Source organism: Channa argus, chromosome 3, assembly GCF_033026475.1.
Source record: "Channa argus isolate prfri chromosome 3, Channa argus male v1.0, whole genome shotgun sequence".
Classification (NCBI taxonomy): domain Eukaryota; kingdom Metazoa; phylum Chordata; class Actinopteri; order Anabantiformes; family Channidae; genus Channa; species Channa argus.
Window position 1 is genome coordinate 28,479,200 of NC_090199.1, and position 14,365 is coordinate 28,493,564.

Consider the following 14,365-nt stretch of genomic DNA (forward strand, 5'->3'; position numbering starts at 1 on the left):
CGGCGCGGTGAGGGTACACCTCACGCGGAGATCGGCGAGCAGTGCACATTTCAGCACCTAGGAGCTGTCCGCTGCGCACGAGCCATCTAACTGCTGACGGTAAGCAGAAAAATCCCGGTCACACACAGTCTGTTAGCGCTGCTATACGAACCCACACAACGACACACAGCACATTAGATGTCACTACAGTGCTGCTGAAGGTATGAGTGTTGAAACCAACCTTCTCCTGTGGCACTCAGACATCTGCGACACTCAAGTGTTTCGGTTTCCACACGGATTAGTTGCTCTAACCTGTTGATGCCGTCCACATAAGCCTGAAATATAACTATAGAACAGGAAATAGACGAAACGGCTTCTGGTTGGCTGCTCCTGACAGAAATATTGGATGAAAATAGCTAACTTAGCATTTAACGCTAGCAGCTTACAGGGGGTTACGCTATTGATTTAGACGAACGTTTAAGGCTATTGTTGTATTACTACTATTGCCACCTCTGAAGTAATTTTTATATAAATGGTCGCACATGCTCTCATGTCTAGCTTATGTGAGCAACGGAGGACATCATGAATAGCAACGTTCATGTAGGGGAAACCGGCTCTGGCTTGAAAGCTGGTCTTTTCTGACTGTAATTAACGTTTAATCAACAAAGTGCAGCATGAGGCCTACGGTGTTAAAACTGTCCCCAAATTTCTGCCCTATTTGTTAATGTCTTGACAAAAAAAAAAAAAACATTCTCAGCGGGGGAAAAAAATAAGCCCGTGCTCTAATGATGACTGCTCGTACACAGAGCCGGACAACACCGTTGTCTCATCTAAACATGTCTCAATAATTTAAACGTCCCTTTTCACGACTGCGTCCTCGTACTGTTTCTTTCAGGTTTTCCCAGTTGAGTGTGAGCCAATCTGCTGTGCAGATAACGCTCGTTATTGGTCTCCTGGGAGCATATTTAGTTCTAATAGACCTTTCATCTTGGCAGACATTTTGACATGTCAAATCACTAAATGCCCCAGGTTGCTCCAGGGCCATTTCATTTGGTGGCTCCAGTTCGAAGATTCCTGGGACCCTTAATAAATTAGTTCAATTTCTAATGAAAGGTTATTTGTTCTACTCCAACTGCGATGACCTAGAGCTTTTGGTGGGGGGAAAGGTATGATGTGCGTTATGAACAAAATAACCGAGCTCAACAGAACTAGTGTTTTTTTCTGATATTAGCCAGCTAGGCAGCTAGCCTGTATCCGAGGTGCTCAGTGTGTGTGTGTGTGTGTGTGTGTGTGTGTGTGTGTGTGTATAACAGAGAAAAAAACCTAACAGGCTGTTTTCACACACAGCATTACTGAAATCATTACAAGATTCGTGGTAAAGCGGCTGTGTGATGCTATAGTTTGGAACAGAGGTGCTTTAAGTTAATGCTTACATATATGATAGGGCTCCCATGCTGATGTTAAACAGGTATGGGTGGATTACTGAACGGGCCCACTGGGCACAGGCCCAGGGTCCGGAGCCTCTCAAGTTACCATTCATACTTCTTGTTTAAAAGAACTCTACCTTCCTGCGCCACAGTAGCCCCGGCAAAAGGTGGTGGTAGCAGTGGTAGCTTGCCCTGTCTGTGCCCATGTTAAGCATATTTGCTTTGTCCAGTAGTTTTTTTTTGTCAGAACCACTACAACAAACCCAAAGAAAGCACAAGATTATGTCAACAATTTATACTACTCATACATCAGGCAAACGTGCTATATTATATATGTATAATGTATAATATATATGTATAAATATTTTTATAAATGCACCTTACAAAATATTTTTAATTAAACAGATAATTTTTACTCTCCTGAATTTGCTTCATAGCCCACAGCAACAAACTCGGATTGTCAGTGACTGTCTGACATGAAAGAGAAAAATGACTTTTGATACACAGCTCTGCTTTTCCTGCAATTTTTGATACTCACATCATGTCTAGTCGGTTTGTTTTGACCATTTTTATGCTCTAAGAATGCTGGATCCAGTGTCAGAGCAGCAAGCATTTATAACCCTTGCAATCTGTACTTTGCCTAAGCATGTTTGACCTCAGATGTCCAGTTTGTTTCACTAATGTGATCGCTCTGTTCAGTGGACTCCAATTTACATTCAGGCAGTTAAAAAATACAGATTAATGTACAATATTAGATGGAAGTTGGATAACCTCAAAAACAAAAAACAAAAACAGGTTACTCTCTTAAAGTGCTTTGCAGTCATTACTGTGCTGACTTTACATCATTAGTGTTTTCATGACCGCATCATTATGTAATGAAAAAGAGAATGGAAGTGAGATATGTACATGTAAATTAGCGAATTTGCACCTTACAGGAAGAGGTTACCGGGTAACTGGTCAACAGGGCTTTGAAGATTACCTTTGATTGGGACTCTGTGCTTTCTCACTTCCACCGTTTTGGTTCTTTATCTCAGTTGGATAAACTGTGCCTTTAGTCATATTCACTCATGATGAAGAAAGCTTTTATTACGAACATTTAAAAAATTACATTTAGTTAAGATACATTTTTGAGATACTTTTAAATTAAAATAGTAAAATAGTACAAAATAAGCTGCATTTATTACAGGTGTAGAGGATGTGTACAAGCTATGTGCCACCATTCACACATACTGCAGTAGTTCCCCATGCACAGTAACAGTATTCAATCAGTTGATCAGCTTAGCAGCAGCAGTCTTAGCCAATCACAGCACAGATTCGTTCATCCTTTCTACATGTCTCTTACTGTGTAATCATCTAATCCGTTCCAAACCTGTGGATCTACGGTAACTTAGTATTTTAGTGTGAATAAAGCTAACTTGGCATATGTAAAACAACTGCCCTCTAATGTGAAATGTACATTTGCTTGATTTTGCTCTGGCATCAGTGTTTGATTGTCATAGCCAGTCCAAATATAAAACATATTTAGGTGGAAAAGATTAATGTATGAATTTATGATATTATTGAAATATGACACAGTTACAGTTATATACGTATTTGTGTGTCTGCAGGTGAGGATGGCAAAGGTAAAACAGGTGGGCTTATTGGCAGCGGGCTGTCAGCCGTGGAATAAGGATGTGTGTGCTGCTAGTGGAGACCGCTTTGCTTACTGTGCTACTTTGGCTATATACATCTACCAGGTGAACCACCCGTGTGTTTCTTTGTGTTAATGAAGATGTTAAAGTTTTTTAAATATAAGATGGCATTATGCCCCATGTTACCTGCTAGAGCAGCTTTCACATACATTGTTATTTTAGGGTACAACTCAACAGCTAAACTTAACTTCCATCACTTGCAAAATGGATACAGTATAGTTACACAAAGTACAAAGTATCCAAATCTTCAAACATGATTTTAAAGCAGTCAACCTGTCTTTTTTTCTGTCTAAAGTTCTGCACAAAACTGAGCCTTTAAAAGCATTAAAAGCCTTTATTTTAAACTTCTTTTTTGAATCTCTTGCCTTAGTTGGACCAACAGTACAATAAATTTAAGTTGAGATCCATAATGTCAGAACACAAGAAGACAATAACAGCTCTCAGTTGGTGTCCTGACAACCCCGATCTATTTGCATCCGCCTCAGCTGATAACCTGCTCATTGTATGGAATGTAGCAGAACAAAGGGCTGTAGCAAGATTGGACAATACTAAAGGTATTTAGATGAAATACATCAGGTTTTTTTTTTACCACAGTGGCGTGTTTAAGGTTTGATTATTGCAGTGTGAAAGTATCAAGCATCTTCTCTGATCTCCAAGGTATCCCTACATCAGTCAGTTGGTGCTGGAACTCAGCTGATGGCGTGGCTTTTGTTTCCCAGCGTGGTCCATTGTTTATCTGGGCCTATGGAGGTACTGACCCTGGGGTCACAGTACACAAAGAAGCCCACTCCTTCCTGTCTGATATCTGTCTCTTCAGATGGCACCCCACTAAGAAGGGCAAGCTGGTGTTTGGACATACAGATGGAAGCCTGTCTATTTTTCAACCAGGTATTGATGGTTGTATTTTAGGGTAAAAGGTTTGAGTTTTTCTCATTTTAATAAAAATAAAACCCCGACACATGCATCTGTTTATATAAAATACAGTCCTATTCAATAGTAGTGGAATAGCAAGACAAATCCATTTATTTGTTTTACACTGAAGACATTTGGATTTATGATAAAAAGATAGATGTGAGATAAAAGTTTAGAAATACAGGTTTTAGTTTCTGGATTATACATCTAGATTTATGAAGAAACCTACAACATAGCACATTTGTATCAGGTGACCTTTAATTAAGTTAGATTATCAAAATATGTGATTGACATACCAAGTTGTGCTCTTAGCTCTAACTGACTACTCTTGGTTTTCGCCTTGGGCTTTACCTGTGAAGTCTGTATTTGTTGTTTGAAAGGATAAATCAACATTAAGACTAGAGAGCTATCTATGGGAGAAAACCTAGCCATTGTGAATCTGAGAAAACGTTTGGATATAGTCAATACAAAAATGTAGAATGTCCTGAAAGGTCACCAAAGGATAAAACAACAACTGATGACTGAAACATTGTTAGAGAAAAATCCAAATCCAGTGAAATCACCAACAACCTAAAGAAGACATTTGAATATGAGAGGATGGTTCACATCCTCTCATATTCAAATGTCTTCTTTGTACAGCAAACTCAAATGAATTGGTGTTGCTGTTTCAATACTTTTGTAGAAGGCTTATACAGCGATTTACATGTCTGTACACTCTGAACTCCTTCATCTTCATTGACCACCCTCTATAACCTCTTTTTCAGGGAGTAAAAGCCAAAAACACGTGGTGCGTCCAGAGTCGTTAGAGGGGACTGATGAAGAGGATCCAGTTAGTGCTCTCGAATGGGACCCTTTGTCAACTGACTATTTACTAGGTTGGACAAAAATTAAGTTTTCGTAACTGCAGAGATTTCAATGTAAAAAGATGTTTGCTGTATACAAATGCACTCAAATTCTTCAACCCCCATTTCAAACTAGGTGTATTGGCAAAATGTACAAATTTTAAGCTGTTTACAATGAATAAATGAAAGAAGAACAGTTTAAAAAGCTCAACACAACTTATGTTACAAGTGGTTCCTCTAAAGTCAATGCAAAACGCAGCCTCTTCTAATGCAGTCTCGAAATTATCAGACACCAGTTTAAGTCAGGTGAGTGTGATGGCTACTCTAGAATCTTCCAGGATGTGTTCTCTAACCAAGCCTTAGTGCAGTTTGAGGTATATTTTGGATCCTTGTCATTTTGGAAGGCCCAGTGATGCCCAAGCATCAGCTTTCTAAAAGACAGCATGAGACAAAGAGAGCAGGTTAGTATTACTATACTGCTTGGTTTTAAAGAGCCTAGTGCACTCGAGTACCATGGAGGTTACTGAGACAATCTGGTGAGTTGTGGTGTGAAGGAGACTGGTATATGAGCTGCTGTCATTAAAGCGAATGATTGCATGCAGGTGTGGCCGCCACCGCAGTCCAGGTGCACTAGGGGGAAACAAACACACGAACGCACAAAACAGACAGGGAGAGAGAGAGAAGGAGGGGAGTGGAGGATGGGAGAGCGGGTGCTGTGACACAATCTTGCCTTCCACGTGCTGCAGGTTTCTCGTGCCAGAGGAACCGAAGCAGCTCCAGAGCATCACTAAGCCCCCACCGTGCTTCACTGTAGGCAGCGTGTACTTTGCTTTATTTCTCCCGACATATCGCTGATTTAAAGGTCTGAAAAGTTACAGTTTTTCTAATTTAATTGTTCAACAGAACAGAATTCTAAAACCTCTGGGGCTTATATATATGATTTTGAGCATATTGACTTTTGGGTCAGTAGTATATGTATATGTCTTGGAGTTCTGGGATGGTAACCTTCAGTGTTTAGTATGCGCCTAACTGTGTAAACTGAAACCACAGTTCCTGTTGCCACCAAGTCTTTCCATGGGTCTTTTGCAGTTACTAGAGAGTTTTGTCCACCTGCCTCATCAGAAATCCCTTGATAGCCTCCTTTTTCTGCCATGCCCAAGTAGTGTAGCCCCTGTTCTTTTATCTGTGAAATTGCAAACTATGCTTCCAATTGTGTCTCTAGGGACATTCAGTGCCTTCACTACCACTATTTTGTATCTCTTTTTTTGTCAAGTCAGAAAATCTCTTCTCTTAACTTTTTCGAGTGTTCTTTAGCTACAGTTCTAACATGCAGTCAGAAATTACACTCAACAAACCCCGAACTACTTCAGGTATTTGATGTGATTTTTTTCTATCTCTAGCTAAGGTGATGCTGTTAATAATGCCCATGATTAGTTGCATAGGGGGTGCTTGAGACAATAGTGGATTTGCAAAAGTGTGTTCTTATGAAGGATTCTATTTAGGGGTGGAATAATTTTGAGACTGCAGTAGTCATTAAAATGCATTTTGTGTTAATTTGGGGGTACTAAACCAACCAGTTGTGTTGAGCTATTTAAATTGTTCTTGTCGATTTGTTCATTGCAAACAACTGAAAATGTGTAAATATTTCCAGTACACCTAATTTGAAATGATGGTTAAATCATTTTAAATGCAACTACAATTAAAAGTTAGAACCATGAAATAACATGCTTTTAATGAAAACAGTGAATCTCTTTAATCTGATCCTCCAACTGTTAATATTGATAATACAGCTCTCTGATTATTACAGAAATATATGTGACTGTGACAACAAGCACAGATACTAAATGGGGAACACTGTCTCTCTCTCACAGTGTCTAATCTTCATAACGGTATCAGACTGGTGGACAGTGAGGCCTTGGTTTGTATTACATCCTTTTGCTTCCCCTCAGCTGCTGCATCAGTTCAGTGTCTGGCCTGGGTCCCCTCTGCACCAGGCATGTTCATTACTGGAGGTAAAGAGTCTTTATTTTCTTGAGGTATATATGTATGAGTGGATAGATATCCATTTATTATTGGCAGAGTGGATATTTACCTGCTTATTAATGATTATCCTTTGATTACATTTCCTAAATCCGCAATAATATTTAGTATAAAAAGACTTGATACTAGGTTCATTTAAATGTCCCTATAGATTGCTTTTAAAATCATTTAGTACAGTTTGCTTTATTAAACTGTCCATTTTCTGATTTGTCGTTGTGTGTATGTCAGACTCCCAGGTTGGAGTGTTGAGGGTATGGAACGTGTCTCGCTCCAGTCCTCTAGACAGCTTTAAACTGAAAAAGACTGGATTTCATGCTTTGCATGTCCTCATCTCCCCTCTTGCCAAGAAAGGTAACAGTTTGATTAAAATCTTTGTCTAAAAATTACAACTGCTCCAAACAGCGGTGAATGTATAGAAGTGCCACAGCAGCCATTCACACACTGAGCAGGTGTCATGCAATTGACCCTCTCTGAGAAAAGGTTGTTACTTACTGAAATGAAGGGTTGTAATCTTTAAGTGTTCTAAAATGACACAACAGGTCTTGACTACTTTCTTCATTTTCTCTTCAAGCTGCAAGTTCCTGCTCTCCCAGTAAAAGTCAGTACACCAGTTCCACCAGTGAGGCAGTACCTCCCCCAACGCTGTCACAGAACCGCTCCTTCTCTGTGCCCCCTGGTCATGCTGTTTGCTGCTTTATGGATGGAGGGGTGGGATTATATGACATGGGTGCCAAAAAGTGGGACTTCCTACGAGACTTGGTATTTTGTAACATCCTTTATAAATTCACCAGTTTACATATAGCCAGTGAATGAACTCCTAAAAAAGGCTTTTTGCTGTGTTCTTAACTCATGATTTCTTTGCTCATTGTTTTTGTGTGTGTGTGTTGTTGGTAGGGCCATGTAGAGACCATCTTTGACTGTAAGTTTAAGCCAGATGACCCCAACCTGCTGGCCACAGCTAGTTTTGATGGAACCATTAAAATCTGGGACACAGACACACTAACAGCTGTTAACACCTCCCCGGGAAATGAAGGAGTGGTCTACTCCCTGTCCTGGGCCCCAGGTACATTAACCCTACACACATGCATATGCATACACCCACGCAAAAAACAATCTGTGTGTAAAACGTGTGTTACCAGAAAAAAACTGAGCAATGACTGGTCAAATATTTGCTCCAAATAGAATGGGAAAAACTAAGGTTGATGTATGCAGTAATTTAAGCTATATTTTTCTGTGTGGTGGAACTGAAAACAGTTTTTCAGTTGTGCTATACTTGTACTGTAGATGATTCACAATTCAGCCCATCAAACGCAAAGAAACAAAAGATAGTTGTTGACCTTATTGTTTGTGTGTGTGTTTGTGCGTGTTTGTGTGTGTGATCGTGCGTGTGTGTGTGTCTGTGTGTGTGTGTTTTCCGAAGGAGACCTAAATTGTATTGCAGGGGCAACATCCCGTAATGGAGCATTCATCTGGGATGTCAGGAAAGGAAAGATCATTACACGCTTCAATGAGGTGCCTTTGACTTTCTGTGCAAAATTAGTTTAAAACTGTCTATCATTACCATGTGAAATCACCAGAGTACAACATAGCTTCATCTATTAATTCAACATAGTACACCTTAGCTTCATCATATAAATTTGTATGGCTACTTTCTCAGTTTTTGGTACTAGCATTTCAATTTACTAAAAAATACTTTACAAATATTGTTTAAATAGCAAGTGGTGAAAAATGTCTTACACGTTTCTATTTTATCATTTCAGAATAACCTCTTCCCTTAGTGAAGAAAAAAATCATTCAAACTATGAAAAATGGTGGTTGATATAATGATGTTTGCAGTCATGACCTCTCTATCTACCCCCAGCATGGTAAAAACAGTATATTCTGTATATCTTGGAGCCATAAGGATTCTAAAAGGATTGCTACCTGCAGTGGAGATGGATTCTGGTAAGAACTCATCTTCTCTTTGAAGTGATAGTTTTAAAAAATATATAAATAAACATTATATACTGTATATTATCAATATTATATACAGAGTATTACATGTTTTGTCTTGTTTTGACAGTATAATTCGGACTATTGATGGTAAAATCCTCCACAAGTACAAACATCCTGCTGCTGTGTTTGGTTGTGACTGGAGCCAGAACAACAAGTAAGTTATCAGTCACCTCATGCTTCAATTGGCTATTTATTAATATTAATCTGCATTATTATATATTGCTTTACTTTTTAATTTTTATTTGAAGAGTTAATTACAGTTGTGCTTGAAAGTATGTGAACAATTTGTGAATTTTCTTTATTACTGCATAAATAAGGCCCAAGCTAGGTTTTTTTTCTCTTTTGGCTCATCCCATAAGCTTGAGGTTACTACAACTGAGCCACTTCTGCCCCTAAAACATAATATAGATATAATATAGATAAATCTAAACATCTATAGGATGTTCTCAAAAAAAGTAGAACTTTTTAGCTTGACTAAGAAGTCTTATGTTTGGTGTTGACTAAACTCTAGACCAGTTCAACTTGCCATCATAGATGGAACTATAAATTCTGAGATGTGCAAAGCAAATTCTACAGGAAAATGTCAGTGCACTTGGGTGCAAAAGTTTGCATCCCCTTATCTTAAATTGTAAAGAATAGTAAAACATATTAAATCAACATAATATTTAATGCATTTTCAGGTAGTACAAGCATTTCAGTCTTTTGTGTTTGTCTGATAGTAACATATCATTGAGAAAAAGGTTGGTGATAAATGTACATGTGAAAAGAGCTCAGAGAAGAAGAATTATCAAAACATAGAAACTGAACAGTTAGTGTAAGTGCAAAATGATTGTGAAACCAGTTTCATCCGTGTTTGTAGATAGTCTCAAGCACATTAATATAATAAATATAAGTGTTGGGTAGTAGGTGGTCACAGTTATACACATATCCTTCTGCCTTCTTGTTTCTCTCTGCAGGGATATGATAGCAACAGGCTGTGAGGATAAAAATGTTCGTGTGTACTACCTGGCTACCAGCTCTGATCAGCCTCTGAAGGTCTTTACTGGACACTTAGCCAAAGTATTTCATGTTCGCTGGTCTCCACTCAGAGAGGGAATACTGTGTTCTGGATCAGACGATGGGTGAGTTCAGGCAGAGGCTAAATTGTAGTACAATTTGTTCAAAATGCTTCTCGTGGATTAGATGAATAGTTTGGTCTCGTTATTTGAGACTGATTATGGTTTTGGTCCGTCGACTTCTCTGCCATTCTCCAGTTCCTCAGCCACCCACTGGTTTCTCTCACTCTCCTGTGCAGAACATCCATCCATTATCTTAACTGCTTATCTTGTTCAGGGTCATAGGGGGGCTGGAGCCTATCCCAGCTTTCATTGGGCAAGAGGAGGCATACACACTGGACAGGGTACCGCTCTTATGTAAGGGCGGATGCAGAGAAACAAACACAGACAGAAAAATATTCACACCCACATTTATTTAGACTCACCAGTTAACCTAACATGCATGTCTTTGGACTGTGGGAGAAAATCGGAGTACAAGGATGAAACCCACGCAAGCACAGGGAGAACATGCAAACTCTATACAAAAAGGGATTAAAACCGAGGACATTTTAGCTGTGAGGCAGCAGGGCTCTATCGCTATGGTGACCTGAGTCCAGAACAGTCAGACTGAAGTCAAATATCATGGATCAGTCAAACAGCAGGTTTAGATTTAGGTTAATGATGCCAGGTAAACATAGCTGAAGGATTCACCTAAGGTTTACTTAGGTGAATCTTAAGTTTCTTTAATGATATTTCCTCCACCCTCACTCACCGTGGAAGTTTCTCTGGTCCTCTGTGCACGATGAGTCCCAAAGCCTCTTATATTGCCCTGAGAAGTGAAGGCCAAAGAAGGATTTCTGAGGAGAGATAAGCAAAGATAGGTCCTCCTTTGCAGAAGACGCACCTGAAAGTGTAACATGTTTTGTAATATGTTTTAAGATCGACCATCCAATTAAAAGTTGTGGATCTATGATAACCGTTGATCTGAATGACAAAAAAAAAAACATCAACAACTCTCTTTAGAAAGATTTTTCAAGATTTTTTATGTTTATACTATTATATTATATTGTCCTTGACATGAAGACAGTGTGATGTTGTTCAGCTGTCATTATGTCAACCATTTGATTACAAGAGACTAAAAATCCCCATGCATCAGGTAGAAATACAGTTTCATGCAAAAATATTTACATAATATGCATTTTTCAAAAAGATTTGGTTCAATAAATCATTTATCTACAAAATTTTGCACTGTAAAACTGTAAATAGTCATAGTTATCATCATAACCTAGAATGGATAGTGAATTTAATATGCACAAGTGAATAATCAACAATTTAAAAAATACATTTCTGTTTATTAATATGCTCATGTGCATTCAGTGTCACAGCAGTAAAGAACCTTTGTAGTTTGATTTGAACATATTAATATAATAAAATGCGGGTTTTTCATTTACACATGTGAAACTATTTTAAATGCAGGCAGATTGAAGGGAAAATAACTCTGTGGCCTTGAAGGGATTTAGACTGTGTGTATGTGGCCAAACGTAACTCCAGATGTCACCAAAGTAGCTCTAAAGTCTGACAGATGGCTGATCCAGACAAACAAAGCTAAAACAAATTACACAGCCACTTTTCTTCATCTAATGTGGCCATGGTTTAAGGATCTGTAATTCCTAAGATGCTAGAAGAAACAAACTACAATCACAATATGTCATGTAAATTGAACAAGTGAATTTTTTTTATCAATCCCTGTTTCAAAAATGTCCCCCCACCATTTAAACTGAATTAATAAAGTCACCTAACCTATTATAAGATTAGGCATTTTACTAATAATTTCAAATGAATTCTCTCTCTCTTTCTCTGTGTTTGTGTGTGTGTTGTTGTGGATTTTGTATTTTTTATTTGTTTATTTTTTGCAGCACTGTTCGTATATGGGACTACACACAAGATGCATGTATCAATGTGCTAAGTGGTCATACAGCTCCAGTCAGGGGCTTGATGTGGAACACAGAGGTTCCTTACCTCCTCATTTCAGGTAATGTCAATTCAATTCAATTCAATTCAATTCAATTCAACTTTATTTATTTATGTCCCAGAAACTACTGGTTAGTTTTCCAAGAAATTTCTTTTATATGTGGGATCTCTGGATAGAATTCACAATCAGGATCAGAATCTTTTAATTAGCCAAGTATGCAAGCATACCAAGAATATGTCTTTGTTTTGTGTTATTTGTTTGCTAACTGTCTATCCAATGCAGTGTACTACACCTTAATGAAATACAATGTGAAACATGACAGAGGGAATAAATCACTGATAAACTTCCTATATTTTAGAATTTATATTATATTTTAGAAATAACAAATATTAAAGGCAGTGAGATATGGATTTTCAACACCATCTAGTGGCAGCTGTAGTAAACTACAGCGTCATACAATACAGGTTTTGTGTTTTGAGCAAATTAAACATTTTCAGGTTTACACTTCACGTAGTACTTCAGAAAGGACTAGAAGTAAAACTTTGTCTATTCTGGGACCAACACAGAGACACAGGCACAGACAAACAACCATTCACAGTCACATTCACACCTATCCCCAATTTTAGATTCATTTCAGAGTCTGTAAGATATGATAGGTCTTTGCACCTCTTTCATAAAAAAAAATATTGTCACATTAGTTGTGGGGAAGACACATGCCACACTTTGCAGTGATGTGGATTATTGATGTGCTTTTAGTAGTTCTTGAACAGTGAAGGAGTTCAAATAACGCAGAGGAATAACTTAAAACTAGGTTCTGGATTTACAATTTCTCCAATCAGTTCTCCAATCAAATTGTCACTTGCCTTTCACAGAGTGGCTTGCATCAAGCCACTCAACCACAAATGCATTGACTTTTAGGTTCTGTTAGAGTGATTGCTGGGTTCTTTACTGCAAGGCCCTTCTCGTCTAGTTACTCTTCGTGTCTTCAGACTTCTTCCATTTCACAAAAATGTAGGCCAGACATACACATTTCCCTAATCTACGTTTAATTCAATTCTATCATGGAGGTCTACAGTTGTTCCTTAGACTTAACAGCTTTGTTAATGGCCTGCATTTGTAATAATAATAATGACTGTATTGGAAAATGCAGGGACTATACTGAAAAAATTAGTTGTATTTAGTTAGTAAAATGTTTGATTATTTTGTAGGTTCTTGGGATTATACCATCAGAGTGTGGGACACCAGAGATGGCACATGTCTAGACACTGTGTTTGACCATGGTGCTGATGTATATGGTAAGGAATTATTAATTTACTCACCTGAAAAATGTTATTTTTTCCTCCATAGAACATTTCTTTCTGTGCACATGATAGAGAATACACATCACCAAGCCTTAATAAAATGTTGACATTACAGACCTTTAAACCATCCTTTCATTTTTCCACATCATTACATCCACACACCAAACTGTGTACGTGTATCTGTAGGTTTAACGTGTCATCACAGTCGGCCGTTTACCATGGCAAGCTGTAGCAGAGACAGTACAGTGAGGCTGTGGTCTCTTACACCCCTTATTACTCCATTGCTACTAAACATCCTCACCGACCAGCCTTGGGAAAAGATCATAGGTAACACAGGTAAGAAGAGCCCTGATCTGCTCATCTTTAAGGTTGTTCTGTTCTATGTACTCATTCAACTGTGGCGGCCGTGTGTTTGTGCAGACACAGCTATGGTTCCTGGCTCACCTCCACTGCTCTGTGGTAAAGTGTCTCGAGACATCAAACAGGAGCTGGACAAACTGAGCTTTGACATTAAAGCCAAGAAGCTACGCTGGTTCTCTGAATGCTTTTCGGTAACTAACTTAACAACAAACTTTAATTTGAACAATGAGTACTTTTTTTTTGCCCTGTACAGCTTAAACAGTGCATTCACAACATCAGCAAAATGGTAACAAACTAAAAGGGGCAAGTTAAGTGGTAGCATGACACTCAATCCACCCTCAATCCAACCTCTCCAGCATGCTCTTCACAACCCTTCAGGTATTAGTCAGTGATATATTAAAATAAATAGGAATGTTACAGTCAAGTAGAAATCATTGATATTTTCTGATTGTTCAGAGTTTGCTCAAAAACATTTAGAAGTGAATATCTCTGCAGTACAGCCAGAGCTGTTCTGACTTTACACCAACTGTTAAACCACTGCATTACATAGTTGTCTGTCAATTAATCTGTTTCCTTTTTTTATTTTTTTTTATTTGTGTGGGTGTTTTCTCTGTGTGTTTTTGAACATATCTGGGTGTATTTTATTCTGGTCAGCCTCCAGGTGGCAGCAGTAACCTGTGGGACCTGGTGTCAGTCATTAATGGTCAGGACGATTCGCTGCTACCAGCAAGCTACAGTAAAGGCGTGATGCACATGAAGCACTTACTCAAGTTCAAAACAGTAAGTCTGTATGAGCCAACCAGGGTTTCCTC

At 38.4% G+C, this 14,365-nt stretch overlaps 1 protein-coding gene across 3 annotated transcripts in view; it reads left to right on the forward strand.

Moving 5' to 3' along the window:
• Positions 1–14,365, forward strand: part of wdr17 (WD repeat domain 17) — a 24,716-nt gene continuing 10,351 nt past the window's right edge. The window contains exons 1-18 of one of the 3 annotated variants that reach the window (XR_010913902.1): positions 1–99; positions 3,014–3,142; positions 3,468–3,651; positions 3,755–3,985; positions 4,774–4,884; positions 6,723–6,863; positions 7,120–7,242; positions 7,463–7,650; positions 7,786–7,954; positions 8,312–8,403; positions 8,753–8,835; positions 8,954–9,040; positions 9,843–10,007; positions 11,837–11,952; positions 13,101–13,187; positions 13,380–13,529; positions 13,614–13,744; positions 14,208–14,333. Coding sequence is in view for 2 of the 3 variants with exons in the window: in XM_067498665.1 (XP_067354766.1) it covers positions 3,020–3,142; positions 3,468–3,651; positions 3,755–3,985; positions 4,774–4,884; positions 6,723–6,863; positions 7,120–7,242; positions 7,463–7,650; positions 7,786–7,954; positions 8,312–8,403; positions 8,753–8,835; positions 8,954–9,040; positions 9,843–10,007; positions 11,837–11,952; positions 13,101–13,187; positions 13,380–13,529; positions 13,614–13,744; positions 14,208–14,333 (2,307 nt within the window). In the remaining variant the exon portion in view is untranslated. The remainder of the gene's footprint in view (positions 100–3,013; positions 3,143–3,467; positions 3,652–3,754; positions 3,986–4,773; positions 4,885–6,722; positions 6,864–7,119; positions 7,243–7,462; positions 7,651–7,785; positions 7,955–8,311; positions 8,404–8,752; positions 8,836–8,953; positions 9,041–9,842; positions 10,008–11,836; positions 11,953–13,100; positions 13,188–13,379; positions 13,530–13,613; positions 13,745–14,207; positions 14,334–14,365) is intronic. The other 2 variants (XM_067498665.1, XM_067498666.1) reach the window with 2 other exon arrangements.